Source organism: Pelodiscus sinensis, chromosome 4 (genome assembly GCF_049634645.1).
Source record: "Pelodiscus sinensis isolate JC-2024 chromosome 4, ASM4963464v1, whole genome shotgun sequence".
Taxonomy (NCBI): domain Eukaryota; kingdom Metazoa; phylum Chordata; order Testudines; family Trionychidae; genus Pelodiscus; species Pelodiscus sinensis.
This window is the reverse complement of record NC_134714.1, coordinates 131,401,543-131,425,312: the sequence shown is the minus strand read 5'-3', so window position 1 is coordinate 131,425,312 and position 23,770 is coordinate 131,401,543. Positions and strand designations below refer to the sequence as shown.

Genomic DNA, 23,770 nt, shown 5'->3' with positions numbered 1-23,770 from the left:
GAGCAACGGTCTGCCCCACCGTGGTCGGCCTCAGATTACTCATCCAAGTCAGAAGCAAAGTCCCTGAGATCGGGCACAACTTCCTACAGATCAGGGTCCAGACACCACTCACGGTCCCGACATGGACCCTCGCAGGAGACGGGACCCCCAATGTACGCCTGGGCACTACAGCAATGGCCTTTTTGGACACCTTGGACATACCATCAGACCCAGGGACCACCCCCTGTGGCTTGGGTGTCAGGGTCCTTGAGGTGGGGGTCCCCTCCATCGGCCACACTGCTTCATCCTACCCCAGCTTCGGAAGCTCAAAAGTCAACATCGGCATCGACTTCTAGGGCCACAGAAGTGGCCGACACGAGCACCCTAGGGGTAGGCCATCAATCCGCCATACACCAGCCAGAATTTGTACAGACCAGCCACCAGTAAGACGAGTCACTGGCAGATGATCCGGTCTTCAGGGGCTCATCGTCATCGTCCCCTGATGAGGGTCTGGGGGAGCCGGCCCCCTCGCTCATGGCCATGGGTGCGAGGGCACATCAGGAGCTACTGAGGAGGCTGTCTACGAACCTGGCAGTAAAGGTTGAGGAAGTCCAATAAGACGTTGACCTGATGGTGGACATCCTCGCGTCCAACGCCACCACGAGGGTGGCGTTACCTCTTAACAGGACGGTGGAGAATCTGTCAAAGATGGTATGGTTGACCCTGGCATCCGTTCCTCACACACAGAAGGGGGTGGAGAGGCGTTATTTTGTTCCCCAACTGGGGCATGAATACCTCTTTTCACACCCGCCCCTGGGCTCTATAGTGGTCCAAGCAGCAGGACAGAGGGAGCGCCAGGGCCCACTGGGGCCCACCCCTAAAGCTAAAGAGCCCAAAAGACTAGACCTGTTGGGCAGGAAAACTTACACCACGGGAGAGTTGCAACTACGTATTGCTAACCAGCTGGCCATGTTGGGGCGGTACGCATTTAATATGTGGTCAGCCATGGACAAATTCAGGGACCGCCTGCCTTAGGACTCCCGTCAGGAGTTTGCAGCCCTGACTGAGGAGGGTAAGACAGTGGCCCGTACCAACCTACAGGCAGCCCTGGACTCCACAGACTCAGTGTCCAGAACAATGGCTACGGCTGTTATAATGCGGAGAAACACGTGGCTGCAAGACCTCCCCTTTGATGGGGGGGTGTATTTTCTCTGAGCAAATGGATGCTAAGTTGCACAGCCTGAAGGACTCCTGAGCGACCCTAAAGTCCCTGGGGATTCATACGCCGGGGCCTTTAAGGAGGCCTCTAAACCCTAGGCCGGCTCTGAGGCCCTTCCTTCGAGGCTTTGGTACAGATGGGGGGAGGAGACGGAGCTGTGGTACTGGTCGCCATGACCAATCCCGAGGCAGATGTTGGGCTTCTAGATCCGAGCACTATAAGGGACCAACCATGTCCCAGGGTCACCAGGCTAAGTCACCCTTTTGAAGGCACAGTCGAGGACAGTGCACCACTCCAACCCTTTTTGTTTTCCGGCTCTCCCATTTCTACCAGGCATGGTCAAATATAACTTCGGACCAGTGGGTCCTGAGCCTGGTAGCGAAGGGATACTCTATCCCCTTTATGTCTTCTCCAACCTCTACACACCCCCTGCCCCCTTCCCTCTTCAGGAACCCATCTCACGAATAGGGTGGCAAAACTTCTCCTCCTTCGGGCAGTGGAGCCGGTTCCTCTGGAATTCAGAGGCAAGGGCTTCTATTCCAGATATTTCCTAATCCCGAAGGCAAAGAGAGGTCTCCGCACCATTCTAGACCTGAGAGCTCTAAACGCGTTCATAAAAAAGACAACGTTCAGAATGCTCACCCTTCCTTCCATTATCCCCTTCCTACAAACGGGGGATTGGTACACTGCCCTTGACTTGAAAGATGCCTACTTCCATGTCTCCATCACACCGGCCCACAGAAGGTTCCTGAGATTTGTGGTGGGCTCGGAAAACTTCCAGTTCACAGTGCTCCCCTTCGGCCTATCCACGGCGCCGAGGGTGTTCATGAAGCGCATGGTGCTGGTTGTGGCCTTTTTGAGGCGCCAGGATATACACATCTTCCCGTACCTGGACGACTGGCTGATACGAGGACCATCATGAGAGGAAGTGCTGAGACACATCGTGGACGCCAGACGATTGTTCCTCGAGTTGGGCCTCATAGTAAACGAGGAAAAATCCTACACAGGTGATAGAGTTTGTGGGAGCCCACCTAGCCTCTATATTGGAGAGGGCTTCCCTTCCAAAGCACAGATTTCAGATCATGCAAGCAATGATCATGGACCTCCACAAATTGCCTTTGACTACAGCCTGCAACTGCATGCAACGCCTGCACATACATAGTATCAGAGGGGTAGCCGTGTTAGTCTGAATCTGCAAAAGCGACGAGGAGTCCTGTGGCACCTTATAGACTAACTGAAGTGTAGGAGCATAAGCTTTCGTGGGCAAAGACCCACTTCATCAGATGCATCTGACGAAGTGGGTCTTTGCCCACGAAAGCTTATGCTCCTACACTTCAGTGAGTCTATAAGGTGCCACAGGACTCCTCGTCGCTTGCACATACATAGTAACCCATGCAGGGCTGGCTCCACTCAGTACACAACCCGCTCTGGCATCCTTTGGACATGATAGTCACGATCCCGGAAAGGATTCTACAATCCTTGAACTGGTGGATGCAGGAGGACGTAGTATGTGCAGGGGTGCCTTTCACCAAACAAGCCCCATCAATACAACTGGTGCATCAGATGCATCAGATGCCGGGTGGGGAGCCCATCTAGGGACTCTCCGGACACAGGGGCTGTGGTCACCAGAAGAGCTGAAGCTGCACATAAATGTGAAAGAACTCAGGGCGGTCAGGTTGGCATGCCAGGCCTTCCTGCCCTACCTGGAGAACAGGGTAGTGGAAGTTCTGATGGACAACACCACGGCTATGTTCTGTGTCAACAGGCAGGGGGGAGCCCGGTCCTCTCCCCTGTGCAGGGAGACCCTATGACTGTGGGAGACCTGCGTTCCCAAGGGTATCCATCTGCAGGCCACCTACCTTCCCGGTTCCAGCAACACCCTAGCGGACAAACTCAGTCGGTCCTTTCAAGTCCACGAGTGGACAATAAGATGGGATGTTCTAGAAGAAGTCTTCCAAAACTGGGGCTATCCCCTTCTAGACCTGTTTGTATCCAAGGACAATGCCTAGTGCCAGAGCTTCTGCTCCCTGTTAGGTCCTGAGTGGCTATCCACATTAGAACGGGGCTGTTCAACGAAGGTCCAAAAAGTGCTACTTGAAAGTAGGAAACCTTCCTCGTGAGCCCTGTATGAAGCCAAATGGAGGACATTTTTGGTGTGGTCCAGGAGAAGGGGAATTGAGCTGACTATGGCTGGTATACTGCTGATTTTGGACTATCTTTTATATCTCAGAAATCAGGGCCTGGCTACTTCCTTCCTGAGGGTATACCTCACAGCAATCACGGCCTTCCACCACGGCGAGGGCGGGAGGTCAGTATTTACCAACCACACGGTAAAGAGGTTTCTAAAAGGAATCGACAGACTATTGCCAGGCATACGCCCCCTGGTTCTGCCATGGGACCTCAATGTGGTCCTTAGGGGGCTCATGCAACCCCCATTTGAACCTGTGGCCACTTGCTCGTTAAAGCACCTGTCGTGGAAGGCAGCGTTCTTGGTGGCAATAACCTCGGCTAGGAGGGTATCAGAGCTCAGGGCGCTGACCTCGGAGCCATCTTACACAGGCTTTTTCAAAGATAAAGTCTGGCTACGACCTCATCCGGCTTTCCTTCCCAAAGTAGTTTCCCATTTCCATCCATCCCAGGACATTTTCCTACCTGTGTTCTTTCTTAAGCCTCACTCATTGGCCAGGGAACAGAGCTTGCACTGCCTCGATGTGAGGAGAGCCATAGCCTTTTACATTGATTGGACAAAAGACTTCCGTAAATCAGTGCAGCTTTTTATTTTTTTCACCGAGAGAATGAAGGGATCTCCCGTTTCGGCACAGTGCCTGTCATCTTGGATCACCTCCTGTATTAGAGAATGTTACCGAGGGGCGGGCAAGGACCCTCTCCCAATCACAGCACACACCCACAAGGGCACAGGCGGCATCAGTGGCGTTCTTGGCTCAGGTGCTAATTGTTGACATGTAAGGCAGCTACATGGTCCTCAGTCCGTACCTTTTCAGATCATTATGCGATCACGCAGCACGCCAAGGAAGACGCATCAGTGGGCAGGGTGGTGCTGCAATCTGTGGACAAATAGACAACTATTACTTTCTGACCCTACTGCCAGAGATGTGGCTTGGGACTCACCGGACTGGAAGGGACAGGAGCAAGCACTTGAAAAAGAAGAAAAGGTTACTTACCTTGTAACTGTTGTTCTTCGAGATGTGTTGCTCATGTCCATTCCAACCTACCCACCTCCCCTTCTTTGGAGACAGTAGGTAAGAAGGAACTAAAGGGGTGAGGAGCCAGCAGGGACATACATGCACCGATATGCCAGCGCCACTCCAGAGGGATCCCCATGCTGGCCCTATGGATACTGCTAGGGGAGAAAAGCTCTGGAACACCGCGCACGCAGCGCGCACACATCTGACTGGAATGGACATGAGCAACACATCTCGAAGAACAACAGGTACAAGGTAAGTAACCGTTCTTTTCAAGCTCGTCACCAGCTCCAACCTTAGTGGGGGGGCGCACCATTAAAATGAATGGAGCTAGAACCAGATTCTGATCTCAGTGATCCCAGGGTTAGTCATTCTGCAGTAACACCAGGGCACAGACATGAGAATCTGTCCGCGATTGTTTGGAATTTTGTCAGTTTCCAATTTTCATTTCAGATCTCACCAGTGAAGAGACTGAATCCGAGCCAAGTTCTCAGGCAGAAAGTGAGTAGCTCAGACCAGATCCCTGCTCCTCTTGATCTAACACGCACTGGCTCGTCGCTGCCCCTGTTTGCTGTGTCTGCCTGACAATCACAATGCTGTGCACACAGGTGGTTTCCATTGATTTGTGGGATGCTTTCACTTCCTGTCCCATGCTCCTCTCTAGTACAGCTTGGAGAGGGGTAACTAGTGGTGTCCCCCAAGGGTCAGTCCTGGGATCCATCCTTTTCAACTTATTCATAAATGATCTGGAGAAAGGGGTAAGCAGTGAGGTGGTAAAGTTTGCGGATTATTCCAAACTGTTTAGGATAGTCAAGACAGAAGCAGACTGTGAGGGACTCCAAGAAGATCTCACTAAACTGAGTGATTGGGCAACAAAATGGCAAATGAAATTTAATGTGGCTAAGTATAAAGTAATGCACATTGGGAAAAATAACCCCAACTATACGTACAGTATGATGGGGGCTAATTTGGCTACGACAAATCAGGAAAGAGATCTTGGAGTTATCGTGGACAGTTCTCTGAAAACTTCCATGCAGTGTGCAGTGGCGGTCAAAAAGGCGAATGGGATGCTAGGAATTATTAAGAAAGGGATAGAAAATAAGACCCAGAATATCTTACTGCCCCTGTATAAAACTATGGTACGCCCACATCTTGAATACTGTGTACAGATGTGGTCTCCTCACCTCAAAAAAGATATTTTGGCCTTGGAAAGGGTTCAGAAAAGGGCAACTAAAATGATTAGGGGTTTTGAATATGTCCCATATGAGGAGAGGTTAAAGTGACTGGGACTTTTCAGTTTAGAAAAGAGGAGACTGAGGGGGGATATGATAGAGGTATATAAAATCATGAGTGGTGTGGAAAGGGCTGATAAAGAAAAGTTATTTATTAGTTCCCTAAATAGAAGAACTAGAGGACACCAAATGAAATTAATGGGGAGCAGGTTTAAAACTAATAAAAGAAAGTTCTTCTTCACACAGCGTGTAGTCAACCTGTGGAACTCCTTGCCAGAGGAGGCTGTGAAGGCTAGGACTATAATAGAGTTTAAAGGGAAGCTAGATAATTTCATGGAGGTTAGGTCCATAAAAGGCTATTAGCCAGGGGGTAGAAATGGTGTCCTTGGCCTCTGTTTGTCAGAGGCTGGAGTGAGATGGCAGGAGACAAATTGCTTGATCATTGTCTTCAGTCCACTCTCTCTGGGGCACCTGGTGCTGGCCACTGTCGGCAGACAGGATACTGGGCTAGATGGACCTTTGGTCTGACCCAGTACGTCCGTTCTTATGTTCAGCTGTGAGCCAGGGGCCGTGTCCCATCCCAGAGGTGGCTCCCTTATATTCCTTGCAAGCCACTGACGTGGAAAGGTCTGGGGAGATAGATGTCAAAACGCTCCTAATTCCTCTCTCCCCAGGCAGTGTCGGCCAACAGACCCACGGTCCCGCCCCTGGCTCTGCGGCAGGAGCTGCAGGTGAGTGAGGTTGAAGGGGATGGAGAGCTGAGGAGGGGATTTGATGAGCCCCTACTCATGGTGGAGCAGAGAGAAATTGACCATCCCCTAATCAGACCCTGCCCCCGTCCCAGTCACCTGCATCAGGTTTTATCTCCAGAGCCTGTGGGATCTCTCTGGGCTTCCCCTCCCTCTGCCCCCACCCCATGTCCTTCCCTCTCCTCCCCCACCCTGACCCCTCTCCCTGACCCCGCCTGTCCCACACCCCTCTCCCAGTGTACAGCCCTTCCCAGGGGCCTCATGAGCCCAGTGCTCCCTGCACAGCAGCAGAGCCGGGCAAACACCCAGAACAGCCCGTCTGCAGGGCACGTTGCCAGTGGAAATGCTCAGGTCCCAGTGCCCCATTCAGGGCTGGGGGGCAGGTCGTTGTTTGGTGCTGTGGAATGGGACACACCAAAGGGTATTTCCCCTCATGCACACAGGTGAGACCAGCCGGAGCCAGAATCCAACTGCTTGCCTCAGGGGACAGGACAAATGTGGCTGGTGTGCCAGAGAGGAGGAGGTAGGGGGCTCAGGGACTCTCTCTCCCTGTGTGTCTGGTCTGAGGATCCCCCTTGAAATTTGTCTCTGAACTCTGCCACGGAGAGACTTTCCCCAGCTTCCTCTCCACCAGCCAGGAAACGCCGCAGGGGAAGTACTGACTGGGGGGCTGGAACCCAACCAATGAGACAGGTGCTAACCCATGGGCAGGTGCTAACAGGGAGAAATTTCAGCCATGGTCGGTGGCCCCAGCCTGGGCCATTGAATTCCATGGTTGTAAGCGCCTGGGCAGAGACCAGGGGCCTGGGTTTTTCCAGTCGTCCTCTGCAGTCTCCCCGCTACGGCCAGCTCCCCCTGCCCAGCCCGTTCAGACGTTCTTGCAATGGAGAAGCCTGTCACATGTCAGTCGCTGCTGCTTGCTGGCTCCTGCCTGGGCTGCTCTGAGAACGTATCCCAGGCAGCAGCTTGCTGGAGGGCCACACGCTGACTGCCCTGTTCAGGTAGCCTAAGCTGCTCTCCCTCCCCCCTCCTCTCCCACACATACTACAGCCAGACTATTCAGCCCTATTCCAGCCTGTCCATCTCCCATCCAAACCAGCTCCCTTCCCCACACACTGTCACCCCCAGAGGCACAGGGCCCTACAGATACCTGCTTACATTGGGGAGGAGGGGCTCACACACCAGGAGAGGGGCAACCTCTTTGCCCATGGCCCTACATGGTGGGGGGACAGAGACCCCCTGTACCCAGCTCTCTTGGGGCCCAGGGAGGCGCTCAAACCTCCCTCTCCCCCCTCAGGTACAGATACAGGCACAGAATCAAGGAATATGGAGTTGCCAGGTGACTCTCAGTCTGCTACCCCCCCCCCGTGTTAGCCCTCTCCTGCTCCAAACACCATCCCCTCCCACGCCCGCTGAGTATAAGACCTGCCCCCCTTCCCTTCCATCCACCCACCTTTACCCCTCCCCCCGAATGCCCCTCCCCCATGCAGCTCCAGAGCTCCCTCGCCTCTTTTGTTACTTGATGCCTTTCCCACCCAGTGAGCATTTGCAGGTGCAACTCACTTCCCTGTGTAATGGCACAAGCACCTTCTGAATATTCCCCTGCACTCGGCTCGTGACTTACCACCAAAGCCAGCCCTGTAACAGAGCGACTGTAGCCAGGGGCCTCCTTTCCACAGAGAGCTGCCCACAGCGGTATCTGAACTCAGGGCCTGTGTGTGCCAAAGGAATCGGCCCTGAAACATTCCCCCCGTCACCCGCAGGTGCTTGAACTGTGCCTCACTCTCAGCCCCTTGGCCTCTCTCTCTGCCCACGCCCAGTGCGATCCATTGAGCTTGTGAGCGTCAGGCGTGCCCCTAAAATGAGCGTTAAACCCTTTTGCTGCTAATGTCATGACTTCTAGATCCCGGCAAGGCCCAGCCTGCCCCCTACTGGCCAGTGTCAAACATTGCTCAGACTTCACTGGCCGGGTGTCCACATCTTCCCATTTATGGTCCCTCCACCAACACCCTTACAGCCTCCTGCAGCAGTGTGGTTTGCTGTGCCTGGGAACTCCTGTCCTTCCCCAGGAGCTAAGAGGAGCAGAAGCCACCCTTCTCACATGCCTCTGAGGGACTGAATAGCTCGCCCTGACCCCCTCTCCTCCCTTCACTTTCTTCCTGTACCTTGTGGCTACTGCTACAGTTCTGTTTTTTTCGGGAAGATGATATACAAATCACACTTTCATTTGCATATATTAATCTGATTATTTTTGCGGAGGAGGTTTTTCCAGTATTTGGCTCTGTGTAGACAAGGCCAAATGTCAGGAAAAAAAACCCTTTTTCACAAGACCCCTTATTCCTTGTAAATTTGCCTTGATGGGGGAACTAAACAGTGACAGCGTGATCAGTGTCAGGCTGACCTGTGAACTCCCAGCACAGGGTCACACTCCCCACAGACACTGGGGGGCAGGCACTGGGAGGGTAACTCTGAAGAGGCTGAGAGCCTTGTGTAAAGATCCCAGCCCTGGTTTGAGGTTTCAGTCCTGTCTGGGGGGAAATACATGGACAGTGTGTGGGAAATTCAGTTTTGAGGGACTGGATCTTAGGAGTTCCATGGTAAATGGTCACAGACTTTGGATCACGAAGCTTAGCCATCACTCCCCCACCGCAAAGGGCACCAAATCTCCAGGCCATCGAATAGCCCTGCAGGTTTTAGTGCTTCTAGAAGAGGCCAGCTGGTGTAAATAAGAACCAGAGGAGTCCAGACAGTCCATTAAAATCCAGGGGAAATCTGCACGTGGGCTGTTAACGCCTGTCCCTGTGTTTTAGGATCTTCCAGAAGAAGTAAAACCAGAGAGTATCGAGGACCCAAAGGGGAACCAGGAGACATACAGGTGAGAGCTGGGGCTGGGAGGTCAGATCATGCCCCCTTCAGCTGTCTGTTTCAGGCTCTGGCCTGTGCCCCGGTCACACAGCGCAGTGTCCCACGGGGATGGGCTGAGTGTATGTAGATGCAGTCAGTGCAATGGGCAGAGCAACGCTCAGGCTGCGCTGTCACAGGACAGGGCCTGCTTAGTTTGCTGGAGCAAACATTTCAGGGCATTTTGCCAGCCCACAGCGCAGCGCCATGTCCCCACAGACCCTGCTGGGTGGGGCCGAGAGCCTGCGTGTGTTACATGAGGGGCCTCTGCAATCCAGGTGTGACTCTGAGACCAGGGGTCTGGTAGGTCAGAGCAGGACACCTGGGTTCTGACCTAAGCTATGATGGGGGAAAGAGGGGACTGGTGGTGAGAGCAGGGGGCCAGAAATCCTGGGTTCTGCCACTGTCTGTCTGTGTGGCCTTGTGACAAGTTACCCCCACCTCCTGTGTTCCTCAGCTTCCCCCCCGTACAGTCTGACATGCCTGTATCCTGGTGGGATTTCTGATTGGTGTGTTACAATTGCAAGGAACCCTGGTTCCTTGGGCCCAGGCAGCTGGTGAAGGGGAAAGAGGTGTCCCTCCCTTCCCCATCTACCCCACGTTTCACAGAGAGCAGTGCATGATACATGGAGGGGATGCCACCTGTAAGACATTAGCTGGGCTGGCTCCAGGTACCGTGGGCTAACCCCGGTCTCCCCCCTCTTGTCTCCCCCACGCGCAGGGTTCATTTCTCTCAGCCAGGCTGGTTCCGTTGCTCTGAAACCGAACTGGAGTTCGAGGTGAGGGTCGCTGTGACCGTCCAATATGGATACAGCTCCTGGAGGCAGCACCTGACAGAATCGCTGGAGGGGAAGTGGATGGTGGCCGGCCCTTTGTTTGACATCCGGGTGGAACCGGAGGGGGCTGTGTCAGCCGTGCACCTCCCGCACTTCCTGTGTCTCAGAGGTACAGTCGGACTTAGCCAGGCCATGTGACCTGCATCGTCATGGCAATAAGGGCTGTAAGGTTGTAACCTTAGTGCAGCCTGGCCCGTAGAACAGTGCCCAGGAACCATCATCACACCCTTGCAGAATATAATAATCACAGCTGTTGTCATAGCGACAGCACAAAGACTGTTAGAAGAAAGCAAAGTTGCGCACTCAAGTCAGGAAATGCCGGTATTAAGGCTGCTCATGGAATCGCAGTGCAGCCCCTCTGTGAGCAATAGAAAGTTGTCATCTTCCATGTGGAGAAGCCACTAGCATGGGATGGGGAGGGGGGACACTTACCGGTGGGTTTCACAGCGACGGACTCGCTGGAGGGGAAGTGGATGGTGGCCGGCCCTTTGTTCGACATCCGTGTGGAACCGGAGGGGGCTGTGTCAGCCGTGCACCTCCCGCACTTCCTGTGTCTCAGAGGTACAGTCAGACAGAGCCAGGCCACGTGATCTGCATCACAATGGTAATGGGATTGGCAATAAGGGCTGTAAGGTTATAACCTTAGAGCAGCATGGCCCAGAGAACAGTGCCCAGGAACCAACATATCACCCTTAAAGAAAATAACAATCACAGCTGTTGTCTTAGCGATGGTGCAAAGACTGTGTTAAAAGAAAGCAAAGTTGCGCACTCAAGTCAGGAAATGCCGGTATTAAGGCTGCCCATGGAATCGCAGTGCAGCCCCTCTGTGAGCAATAGAAAGTTGTCATCTTCCATGTGGCTCAGCCTCTAGCGTGGGATGGGGGCGGGGACACTTACTGGTGGGTTTCACAGCGACGTGCTGGCAGCAGAGAAGTGCTGACAATCGGGAATGTTGGTTCCATGCCAGGCTCTGGAGGGGGTGTTGGCTTGTGGTCACTGACGCTTCAGCCCCGTCCCTCCCAGCCTGTCCCTGGTCCAGTTTTGAGTCCCCAAACCCTCCAGCTACTCATCCCAGCTCCAGCCTCCTTGCCCTGCCAGACTAGTCTGTCCCACTGCCCCCCCAATCTCCATCTGATCCCTGATCTCCCATCACCTGCTTGCAGTAGCTGATGCCCCCCACAGGCTCCTCATCTCACCTGCCCTCACTGCCTCTCCCCCCGATCTGGCTCTTGCCCCTTTGCATTGCACACAGAAGGCCTCCTCCTTAGCAGTGTTGGGCACCCACAGGGGGCATGGAGCACACAGGAGAGAGGCTCCCTGCTCTCTGTTCTGGCGGCTGGTGCACAGCCCTTGGCTGAAGGGAAGATCAGTTGCAAGGAGAGCGCAGCTCCACCTCAAACTGGAGCATGCCCAGTGCAGATCATGTCATCAGAGTTTAGCTGGCACCCGCTAACACGTCTCTACTGAGCATGTACAAATTGTGATGTTTCCAAAGGCTTGTAACTCAGCCACATCTGGGTGGCTTTTCACAGGAACAACAAAAGACACTTATGCCCCCTCCTCCCCCTGCCATATTTCAGGTCTCTGCTGCGGTTCATGGAGGTGCGTGAGCTTCTCAAAGGAACAGCTGTCAGAGTGTTTTCATGCCAGCAAAAGTGTCATTTGTTCGTTCTCATTCTTGAAAAGGATGGAATCATTTCTTGTGAAATGGGTTGGGGGTTGGAAATCCATCAGAGGCAGGGACCCGTCATGGGAAAATTCAACCCAAATGATTCAAGTTTGGCAAAGCAGTGCTTTTTTGGTGACAGTACTACCCGGGATGCAGTACCAGCATCTTCAGATGCAGTGCTGGCACCTCCAGTCAGAGCTCAACAACTTTTTCCCTGGAATACCGCCACTTTTATTTTTGTAAACAAAAAAAGCACTGAGTATAAGCAATTGAAAAGCTGATCTTACAATGGGAAGTGTAAGGCTACCTTAGCTTCACTTTGCCTACACTGCCGTGTGCTGCTAACACAGAACCTTTCTGCCTGTGCTTTTCCCTCTGAACATAATTTACAACAAATGACTGGGCTGTATGCTTTGGTTATGCCCTGGGATTGGAGAGCTTACAGGACCCTTCTCCCATTTCCAGGATCAGGCTGTGCAGTGCAGAGTAACCACCTGGATATCCAGGGGTGTTGCAGTGCCTCAGCGGGTCAAACTAAAGAGTTCCAGATTCAGGACAAACTTCTGAGAAATGGGGCAGACACTCTACAGACTAGGTGCTATGCTACAATTAGATTGTACCAAGCCAGGAATACAAATAAATTTCTTTCTCATCACACTGAGTAACAAGAAGTCAAAATGTAGTCTCCTTAGGCATCACCTCCCTTCTTCACCACTGAGACACTAAACTAAATTTTATAATAGGTGGTTATTGAAAGCCAGTTTAATCAAACATGAGATCAGCCACGCAGCCAGGTCAATATATAGCCAATTATCATGCTGCTGCCAATGCTTCAGTAACTAAAATCTAAAGGGCTGTTTACAAGAGGAAGGAAGAATGTTAGAAGGGCTAATAGAGGATCTGCAAGCAGCAATTGCAGTGTGTTTATACCATGCCTGTAGCAGGGATATTACAGGCTGCTGGCTTGTGAAATCTCTGGTAACATCCAAAAGACTGAAAGGTCCAAGGTCTGTAGTTCTAACAGGTTCCTTTTATTTGTAAGTCCAGAGAATCTGAGCAGGAAAGAGGCAAGAGGTATAACTTCAGGGGTCTGTAATACCCTTTGCCACACGCCTGCAGATGTACTGATTCTAAACACAACTCAGTCTGTTCATGGAAAGTTAGTGGTCCCTGGAGCATCTCACATGCCCTTACATGGCGGGCAGCCATTGGCCCACAGGAAGCTGTGGCGTAAGTAGAAAGAGCCACCTGGGCAGAATGGCTTTCTTCTGTGGCCCATGGCGAGAGTGAAGTGTCTTTCATGGGCCTTCCACACACAGCTGTTGGCCTTCCATGTAGATTTTACCAGCTGGGTGCCATAACATAGTCAACATTTATAACTTTAGACACAAAACTGTACAATACATGCATAAAAATAGGATAATCGTACTTAGCAAATCCTAATTTCTCCACTGATACCTCACATGATATGCCTCGTGCGAGATCTGTTGCAATTAATGTTAGACAATAATAGCCATGGCCGTATTTCATCCTGCAGCATCACGGGTTAATGTACAATCAGGGAGCAGTGGGCTGAGATGTCTTTGGGAGTGGGGGGCAGGGCAAGCAGTGGAGGGAAAGTGCCAGAGGGACCTTGTGGAGGTCAGGGCCGAATCCAAACAGCCCCTTAGAGCTGCAGGGAAGGGTGTTCCCTGAGCTCAGGTGGACTCGCTGCCTTTCTGGCAGCAAGAGAACGAGTGGAGGCTAATGGAGCCTCGTTTGCTTTGTGACCCTCCGACAGAGGCTGACAGGTCCCGGGTGCAGATCGCCCATTTCCTTGAGGAGGGGATGACCTTGGAGAGTCCAACGCGGGTGAGGCCGTTCCACGCTGTGCTGCAGAACCCCCGCTTCTCCCTCCTCGGGGTGTTTTGGCTTTGGAAGAGGGAGGATACGCCAATCCACTCCCTTGTACTGCTCTACCAAGCACAAAAGAGAGTGAATCTGACCCTCCACCTCTATCTGATCCCTGATGACAGCTCCCGGATCAAGGTAACTGTTTGGGGCTTTCCCTTCTCCTGCTTCACTGATTCTTGTCACCCAGACAGAAAGCAGCAGGCCAGAAGTCCGAAGTGCAGGTGTCATGATCATGAGGGTTAGCCAGCATCCTGGGGGACTAAGGGGTTAAATATGTCCCTTACGTAAACCAGGTGTCAGGCAGCCAATAGAAATGTTCATAGGAATTTCAAACTGGGACAAAGGAATGTTTGGGTTTTTCCCTCCTTTGTCCCTGGGTAGTTTCTCTTCAGCTATTGAAGGGGACAGGATGTCTCCCTCTAAGAAAATACTCTTCACAGTCTGTAAGTAGGATAAAGTTTAGATAAATCCATTAGGTTTTATTGTTTTATGGTTTGGGAAATGGGATCTGGTATCTGTGCATTTAAAAATGGGTTTTGCTCTCCTTTGTAACTCTGGGTATGTCTACACTAGCCCCCTAGTTCGAACTAGGGAGACTAATGTAGGCATTCAGAATTGCAAATCAAGCCCAGGATTTAAATATCCCGTGCTTGATTTGCATGTTCCCAGCTGGTTGCCAATTTTTGAAGTTTACAAGCCTGTATTAACTGCCCATGTCTACACACGGCAGGGAACCAGGCGTTCGAAATAAAGTCCTTAAATCGCACTACCTGTTAAACCTCCTTGCACTTCCTGGCCCATGGTAAACCTTCCTGGCCCATGGTAAATTTCTCCTCCATGAGTATATTATTTTGTTACTGTTCCATCTAGTCATTATGCTTGCAACAGGAATATTGTGGTGATAATAAAAGTTTTCTCTTTTCTTTTTATTAACCTGCTATTAGTTAATTTTTGTGTCCTGGTTTGTACTTTAGGGGTGAGATTTCCCTGGTTGCTTTATTAATATTTGGGTGGTGGCAGCGGCGTTTTATTCCCAAAATCTAGGTTGTTAAGATTTTTGGGGGAAGTTTTATACCAAAGCCAGGTAGATAAGGTTTTGGGGTACTCTGCATTTATCGTGCCAGAGTGGGGAAAGAGCCATGACAGTAGGTAACACAATATTGATTGGGCTTCATTTCCAGCAAACAGAACCCTGGATCTGTCACCTCAGAGCCTTGTTTCCCAGGGTCTCTTCCCAGCTTTGATGCCACAAAACATTTTCCCTGTGGCCCCCTTCCCAGCTTTGAGGCTGCAGAGCCTTTGCCTGTGTCTATGTTCCCCTGTCCCCCTCCTCCTCGCAGGGCCAGATATGCCTGCCCGGTCATGTTCTGGTTTGGGGGTTGTGAGTCTGGGCTCTTCCTCCCACCTCTCGTTACCCCTTAAGAGGGGTGAAATTGGCCAAGACCAGAGTGCGTTTCTTGGTTTTTTATGCCTGCCTTCCAATCCCCTTTGCCTTTCCTAATTGGTCACTTGACCTTGGCTTGAATGAAGAGCCAGGCCACGCTCAAGTGTTGTACCCCCACTACACCCTCTAACACCTCCCTGTCTCCTCAGGCTGGGCCGATGCAACACACAGGGTCTTTGTCCTGTGTTCAGGCACAGAATCGTAGAATACTGTCTCTTCTCGTGCTGACAAACCAACACACAGCGTCTTTGTCCTTTTCTCACACATTAGTAATGACAGAGGAATCGAAGTACAAAGCAGGACAACCAACAGGCCTGTCTACTGATTGGAACCTGTGGTGAGAGCCTGATTGGCCTGGGGGAGGGAAGTGCGTGAAGTCTCCTCCTGCCCTGCCAGGAGCATGTGGCACTTCTAAGTGCCATGGACTTCTCCCAGGGCGGGGGCAGGATGGGAGGAGACTCCATGCACCCTCCCCCTCCCCCACGCCAATCAGGATCTGTGGGTGGGGAAGCATGGAAGTGTCCTGGCCCCGCCCGTTCTGCCTGAGGCCCCGCCCCTTCTGGGGTGGGCCAAGATCACTTCAAAACTTTCTGAAGTGGCCCCTCGTCAAAAATTATTGCCCACCCCTGGACTAGCCCATTATTGCGCTTTCACTCAATCACACCCAGCACAAATACGGGTGTTACATTTCGATGAATCAGCTTACCGAGTAGTCGATGGAATTTCCACTGACTAGTCGATAAGGCAGAAGGGGAGCTGTTTGCCATGCCCCACTGTGCTCCTGCCTTTGAAACGTAGCAAGAGCCGCGGGCTTGGGGAAACAGCTTCGATCGCTGCCAGTGCCATTTCCCCCCTGCCCCGGGCACATCTGACCAAGGCACCTCTGCAGGGTCTCTTTGTGTCTCCAGCCCTGACTCTGCTTGTGTCCCCAGGCTGTGAAGGACTATGAAAAGGAGTTCCAGTCGTGGTGTGTGTCTAAGTCCCATTTCACCTCTAGACCCCTGTGCTTTGGCACTTCCTGCGTTGTGTCCAGCCCGTCGGAGATAACGGTAAAGCCCAAGGTGAGCAGAATGGTGACAGTGGAGCTCTGGAGGGATCCGGGCAGAGAAAACTCTTCTCTGAGTCCATGCTGAGCCCAACATGCTAGTGCCACAGTTGGGGGCCGGTACTGCAGGGATTGGGCCAAGGGACTCAAGAGGGGCCCTCTTCCTGTGTCAGTGCCAATCACTGTGGTCCCCCACACAACTAGGGGAACGCTGTGCTGCAGAGAACCAGTCAGGGGACACTCGCACTCTGTGCTGTCCCCAGTGCCTCGCCCCAGCGTTGGGGTCACTGTGTTGCATGATACAGTGGCTAAGGGACAGTCCTGAGAGCCAGGCATTACTGGTTTTATTCCCACTATCTGGCTGTGTGCCTCTGTTTCCCCATCTGTGAAATGTGGCTAGTGATACTGACCTTGCTTACTAATGAGCTTCGGGGTCCTTGGAAGGAATGGAGAGTGTCAAGTGTGTAGTATTAAAACTCTACTGCTGAGGTAACGGATCACTACGACCAAGTACTGAAGTCTGGGGTCACATACACAGTGACTGGCACACAGGCTGCCAGTTGGTTTCATGTTACAGTCGTAGAACATCTGAAAACATGTTCACACAGTTGGGGGCTGGCTGGAGAATTTTTTGTTGATGCAAAAACTCTCTGAGCAGCTCTAAGTAGCACTCCTCAGCCGCTTTTTCAGCCCTGTTACTTGGGGTGGAGGTGTGGTGTGTGGTGGGTTCTCCCACTCTGGGGTGCAGTCTGGAACTGGGGTACCTCAGCCCTCTGTCTTCTCAGCCTGGCCTCCTCTCCCGCTATGCTGTTGTGAGAAGCTGTATCCCACTTCTGGGCCTGCATTCACATAGGCCAGGGCACATCCTGCTGCAGTTACATGAAACTTCTTCTCAGCCACTCATGAGCCAGCAATGGAGAAGCTTCATGGAGCTCCCCTCCAGCTCCCCAACCTAGGACCCCAGAGAGGTACTGTCCAGCCCTGGTCATATCCTGACCAGTGTGAGCTCACTACCCAGTGCTCCAGCCCCTGTTCCTGAGAAGATTCCCCAGGCACTGCAACAAACACACTGTTTTAGCTAAAAACATAAACCAAAGAGATGGATTTTAAGCGATGATAAATAAAAGTGCAGGCACTCCCGAGTTACAAACACCCACATGTATAAAGAAACACTCACCTGTAGCCTCAGGCAGGGAGATCCTTAGGGTTTATGGGGGCCTAGGCAGCAGCGGCTGGGGGGATGATGGCTTATTAGAGATGCGATTTTATAATCTTCAGCAGCATGCTAAAATGTACATTAAACTCAGGTCCTGTCGACTAACGCTGTATATTCAGAAACTGACAGGATGTACTTGGAGTTGGCAAATGCTTGTTAAAAGGCTTCCTTACCTCCCGAATGGCTTTCACAGGCTCAGTGTCTGCTAACCACTCGCCAGCTTTGTCACGCTTATGGTATCTAGATCCTCACCGAAGGAAGCAAGCCACAGACCAGGGACAGGAAGAGTTAGGTGGGTGGATGAACATTAAGACTTCGCACTGCTCGCCACCTCCTGGTGAGCCAGAGCTGAGTGAGCACATGGGGGGGGGGGAGAACTATTGGGGGATGCCCAGGAGTCTGCCTCAGAATCTCCTCCTATTCCCTCATCCTCCTCTAATTAAACCTGCCTTTCCTCAAGCACCAGCTTTCAAGGTTAAATAAAACACTCTCTCTACCATTTCTCATTGCAAATGTGCAGGAGTCCAGCTACCTAAGGTGTTAAATAGGTTTTTGTGAACTAGCCTGATAACCAGTTATAACATTGTTTCTATGGGAAAATCTGGTAGCACTTTACAGACTAACAAAACATATAGACGGTATCATGAGCTTTTGTGTCACAGCCACGAAAGCTCATGATCCCAGCAACATGTTTTGTTAAGTCTATAAAGTGCTACCAGACCAGTTTTTGTTTTTTAAGTTTATCCTGTACAGACTAACTCGGATACCCCCTGGTGCTCTAATCTGGAGTGACATCATCACTTGACCTCACTTCCTCTAGAATTCAACACAGGCCGGCTTCCTTCTTTCCTGCCTCCTTTCAGTCTTTGTTCTTAAGGTGGTTCCAGTTGTTGCATTCTAGGGGAAGTGAGGTCAAGTAATGATGTCACTTCCCCCTTTTATAGCTTCTTCTATGGGAGGAAATTCCATTGTCCCAAGCAAAGTTTTCAGGACAGCCAGTGGAAAAATACCAGCAAAAGATGGAGTTTAGCATCTAGACACATGCCCTTGCACGTCTGATGTGTCAGGGCAGGCATTGCTTATGCATTGCCCGAAGAACCCACAGGAAAGTGGATCAGGTGAGGCTCAGCTTTTCCTAAGGCCCATTGTCTGTGCTGATGAGCCTTTCACTTTGGATCATCTGTTCACAATCTGCTGGCTTCCCAGGAGCAAACAGCTGAAACAGAGGTGCACAGACAGCAGCCATCACTTCAGCTACAAAATGACACAAGCATACAAATAGGACCATCAGGTTTGGCAAACCATTGACTCACGTGACAATTTGTGCAAGACACATCACAGTTATATTGCAGTCCTATTACTATGGGGTGTAACATGTCATAGGGGGCACCCCTAATATCACCCTTGGTTTTCCTACAGGAACTTCCATTTCTAGATAAACCTGCGGATACTCTTCAACCATTCACAGAGATCCACACCAAGGATTTCAGGGAGGAGCTGGAGCTCAGTCTGGAGGAGAAAAATAAGACACTGATCTGGGAAGCCGTCATCAGAGCAGGTAGGCCCAGCCCAGCAGGGGGAGATGTTTGTGCAGGCAGTCCCCAACCAGCGCCTCTCGCAATGTCTGCATCCGTAAACTTCCCTGTAACTTTTCCATAGCTCAGTCTGAACATGAGAGCACCTGCTGAGCTTGCACTAGGACCTAGGATCTTGCCTCTGATAGCATCTCTGTTTGTGTCAAACATGTGTTACAAGGCGTAGTGGGGGTCACAGCTTGGCTTCCAACAGAGCTGTGGGAAGAATATAATCAGTGCAGTTACCAGAACAGCCCGCCTGCTGTATATAAATACACATGACCTGGGTATCAGGCCCATAATTAAGGCTACGATGTGCACCCGGAGGATGTGAAAATGACAGTCTCTTGTCCATGGCTTTTACTACAAACGTCCAGGACAAAATCCCTACCCGTGGTGCGCACTGGAGCAGATCTGAATCCTTCCAGCAAGGGCACAGGAGCACAAACACCCCAGCCAGCGCCTTGTCACACTTTGCTCTTCCGACTGTGGATTTTCTCAGGGGTCAATCACACGATGGCGAGAGGCAGCATTAACGTCCGTCGGCCACCTCAGTGTGGAGTGAATCTCCCGCATTCAGACTCTCAGCAGCTTCCACACCTGATTTTCTCCCCTCCCTCGTGGACTCTGACAGCAGGAGCCTGACAGCAGCTCCACTGACATCAGTGGGGTCCGGGCCAGATTCTGGTTTCTGACTCTGCTGTAAATCTGGGCCCACAAGCCAGTCGAATGGGAAAAGGCCTCATACAATATATTAGGGAACAATAACTGTCCTCTGACTCCTCTTTCCCTTTTTTCTCCCAGAGGACCTGATGCCTTCAGACTCCTCCACCAAGATGGAAACCGGTGAGTAGGGTTCACAGAGCCGCAAACGCCAGTTTCCCAATCCAGCTCTTCTCTCTGAGGCCGGTTTCTTTGCTTCAGAAACAATAAATCAGGTGGCGAAATCCCTGTTCGGTGTTTGTCTTGTCCACCTCTTGTTTGGCACGGCTGCCCCACCTCACCCCAGAGGTGGCCGCATGCTGGCTCTGGGTGAGCCACCTCTCTCTGTACAGACTTGTTATCAGATTTGCCCAATACTCTGGGGTATGCTCATTTATTATGGGACTGGGGGAAGGTTAACAATTCTATCAGTGTGCGGCTTGTGCTACTTGTGCTCCCATATGGAGCTGAATTCTCCCTGCTGTCGATTCCCCCTCCCACTGGAGCTCTCCTGCAGGAACTAGGTTCCTGAAGATGGGGGTCTTACCACTTTATTAACACACACAGACGCTCATAGCCACTAACAGAGCACGTCTGAGAGGACTGGGTACTCAGCTCTCACAAGCTGACCCCTCGTATGTCCCTGGACTCAGCTGGCTGGGTTTAACAGCAATGCCACACTGCACCCTCATGAGCCTTTGGATGCTTTCGGTATCCATAGTTCACTGCGATTCCTGCCTTGGAAGAGCTGGTCTCCATTCTGTATGCTAATGAGTTCTATCTTCAATGCAGATTAGGCTGGGGTGTTTCCTTAATTAGTTTAGGTGCGTCTTTCCCGGGCTTTTCATTGCTTTGTCTGATTCTACCAAAGGCCTAGGGGAAGGGGGCGGGGGAGGATGGTTTTCCATGAATGCTACTCCCTGGCTCCCAAGAGCACAGGGCTGGTAGGTAACAGACTGCAAAGTGCTGGGATGAAACTCCCCAGAGACGTGAGTATTTTGATTGGCAAACATGCTCACCCCCCCAATTCATTCTCTCCCCTCCACGCAGACACGCATTTTGTTGAGCGGCACCGAGAACAGCTGATCCAGCGGGTGACGGCAGTGGACAGCATCCTGGATTCATTGCACGGCCCCGTTCTGGACACTGAACAATACGAGAGAGTCCGAGCCGAGAAAACAAACCAGGACAAGATGCGGAAGCTGTACGGGCTGGCCCCAAGTTGGAACGCCGACTGCAAAGAGCAGTTCTACCAGGCGCTGAGGGAGAAACACAGATACCTGGTTGAAGAGCTCGAGGGGAGATAGGAGGCAGCTCTCCTCCTTCCGAGAGATTGCATTGGGAGGGGTTTATGCACAGGGTTTCTTTTTGTGAATAGGGTAACTCACAATATGCAAACTGCACTAACTGATAGTGTGCACAAGGAAGACCTGTTCCATGTTCCAGTTTGCATCATGAATGCATGGTGCAGGTTTGCTACGTGCTACATGTGCAGCATTCTTAGGTTATGTCTACACTGCACAGTTATCTCGGAATAAGCTATTCCAAAATTAGTTATTCCAAAATAGCTTATTTCGAAATAGCACGTTTACACTGCAGGGAAGCCTCAGTTAGTCTGAAGCAGGCTTCCCTACTGTAGACGTGTTATTTAGAGCCTCAGGTAGAATAACTTAGAATGAGCCTGGTGAGAGGCTATTTCGAAATAGCAGAAGTGGAGCATCTACACCTGCCTTATTTTGAAATAGCTGTTTCGGAAGAGGCATTATTCACAGAATGAGGGTTACAGAAGTCGGAACAAGCCATCCATTATTTTGAAATTATTTCAAAATAACAGCATGGCTATGTGGATGCTCACATAGTTATTTCAGCATAACAGCTGTTATTCCAAAATAACTTTCCTCTGTAGACACACCCTATGGGTACATCTACACTACAGCGCTAGTTCGAACTAACTTAGTTCGAATTAGTTAATTCGAACTAAGCTAATTCGAACTAAAGCGTCTAGAACTAAAAACTAGTTCGAATTAGCGTTTTGCTAATTCGAACTAGCAAGTCCACATTGAGTGGACTCTGAACAGGGCTTAAGGATGGCCGGAAGCAGTGCCGGCAGGGCATAAAAGGAGGACTTAGAGCATGGAGATGCTGTCTCAGGCTAGCCGACGGCTGCGCTTAAAGGGTCCCGACCCCCACCCCGGACACACAGTTCTAAGGGGTGCCCCGCTTGCAAAGAAGTTCTGGCTTGGAGTGCCCGGAGTACCCACACTGGGCACATCACACCACTCGCCCATCAGACCGGCTGCACTTGCCGCAGGCTGTCATCCGGGGAGAGGGGGCAATCGGGGGGCTGCAGGAGAGCTTCCACCCCCAGAAGCCCGCAGAGCCAGCCCAAGACTCCCCATCAGGGGCTCGTACCCCATTCCTCCCTCACCTCCTTCCACTTACCCTTCCCTAGCCCCCCTTCTTATTGATGTACAAAATAAAGATAACGTTTCTTCCAACATTGACTCTGTCTTTATTGAAAAAAACTGGGGGAGACTGGGAAAAGGAGGTGGGAGAGGGGAAGAGAAAGGCTGGGAGAAGGGAGGGCAACTAACATGATGAGGGGTTGGGAACAGGTCCCAGATGAAGAAAGGCTACAGAGACTGGGACTGTTCAGCTTAGAAAAGAGGAGATGGAGCGGGGACAGGATAGAGGTCTCTAAAAGCAGGGGTTGGGTGGAGAGGGTGCATTCAGAAAAGTTCTTCCTGAGTTCCCATAAAGAAGGACTAGAGGACACCAAAGGAAAGGAATGGGTAGCAGGCTTCAAACTAGTCAGAGAAAGTTGTTGTTCACAAAGCAAATAGTTAACCTGCGGAACTCCTTGCTGCTGGAGGCTGTGAAGGCTACAACTAGAACAGAGTTTAAAGGGACGTGAGATCAAGTCATGGAGGTTGGGTCCATGGAGTGCTATTAGCCAGGGGGTAGGAGTGGTGTCCCTGCCCAAAGTTTGTGGAAGGCTGGAGCGGGATGGCAGGAGACAAATGGCTTGGTCACTGTCTTCGGTCCATCCCCTCCAGGGTCCCTAGGGTTGGCCGCTGTCGGCAGACAGGCTACTGGGCTATATGGACCTTTGGTCTGACCCAGGACGGCCCTTGTAAGCTCAGGGCTCAGGGTCGGGGGTCTCAGTGGACCCCTTGATTTTCATGCACACCTGCTCCTGGGTGGCCAGGCTGGCAGCTCTCCTGCCCTAGCCGGCCACTTTCCTGTGCCTAGTGCGGAGATCGTGGACGAGGTCCACAATGTCCGCACTAGCCCAGGAAGGTGCCCGCCTCTTGCGGTCCAGGGCAAGCTCCCGGGAGCCACCAGCCTGGTCCCGGGAAGAGGGGGTGGGCTGGGGGGCATCGGGTGGGTGGCTCTGTGCCGTGCCAGGTGCAGGGTCTGCTAGCTGGGTGCTGGCAGGCTTGCACCTGGCACGGGCACCGTAGCCAGCCCGTGCCCCTTTAAGGGGTCCGAGGCCGGGAGGGGGGCAGATGAGTTTCCCTGGTGTTGGCCAGAGTGGCCACCAGGGAAACCTGGGGAGGGCTAGCCTCCCACTAGTTCGAACTAAAGGGCTACACAGCCCTTAGTTCAAACTAGCTCGTTCGAACTAGGCGTTAGTCATCGTAAAATGAGGTTTACCTAGTTCGAACTAAGCGCTCCGCTAGTTCGAATCAAGTTCGAACTAGCAGAGCGCTAGTGTAGCGCCTAGGAAAGTTAGTTCGAACTAACGTCCGTTAGTTCGAACTAACTTTGTAGTGTAGACATACCCTAAGAGAGTATCCCACACCCCTTTGACTTGGTGCTGAGCAGTGTTCCCTGCAAGCTGTGTGCTTGTGCGGCCCTCAGATGCCTTGTAGCTGATTCTCAGAGTGCCCACAACTAGGTTGTGGTTCTGTGGGTGGTGCACATCCACACATGCCTCAGGACACACAAAAATTATTCTGCACATGGATGGAGAAGATCAGAGGGCGCATTGGTGCTGGGCATTCTGCAAGTGTTCTCCCTGGGAATTGTGGGCGACATGGTGCAGGCCAGCTCCCCATAGCTCTGTGCGGCTACGCTGGTCACCTAGAACTCACAGGTGCTGCTT

General features: G+C 51.9%; 1 protein-coding gene across 2 annotated transcripts in view; it reads left to right on the top strand.

Annotated features, from left to right (window-relative positions):
* LOC142829356 (uncharacterized) overlaps nt 1–22,150 on the top strand; it is an 82,417-nt gene extending 60,267 nt beyond the window's left edge. For both annotated transcript variants that reach the window (XM_075928919.1, XM_075928918.1), the window contains 10 exons: nt 4,855–4,902; nt 6,308–6,364; nt 6,826–6,905; nt 9,193–9,257; nt 10,005–10,228; nt 13,569–13,816; nt 16,058–16,186; nt 18,806–18,944; nt 19,765–19,806; nt 20,713–22,150. In XM_075928919.1, coding sequence (XP_075785034.1) covers nt 4,855–4,902; nt 6,308–6,364; nt 6,826–6,905; nt 9,193–9,257; nt 10,005–10,228; nt 13,569–13,816; nt 16,058–16,186; nt 18,806–18,944; nt 19,765–19,806; nt 20,713–20,969 — 1,289 coding nt within the window. In that variant the 3' untranslated portion in view covers nt 20,970–22,150. The remainder of the gene's footprint in view (nt 1–4,854; nt 4,903–6,307; nt 6,365–6,825; nt 6,906–9,192; nt 9,258–10,004; nt 10,229–13,568; nt 13,817–16,057; nt 16,187–18,805; nt 18,945–19,764; nt 19,807–20,712) is intronic.
* Nucleotides 22,151–23,770: the final 1,620 nt, after the last annotated feature.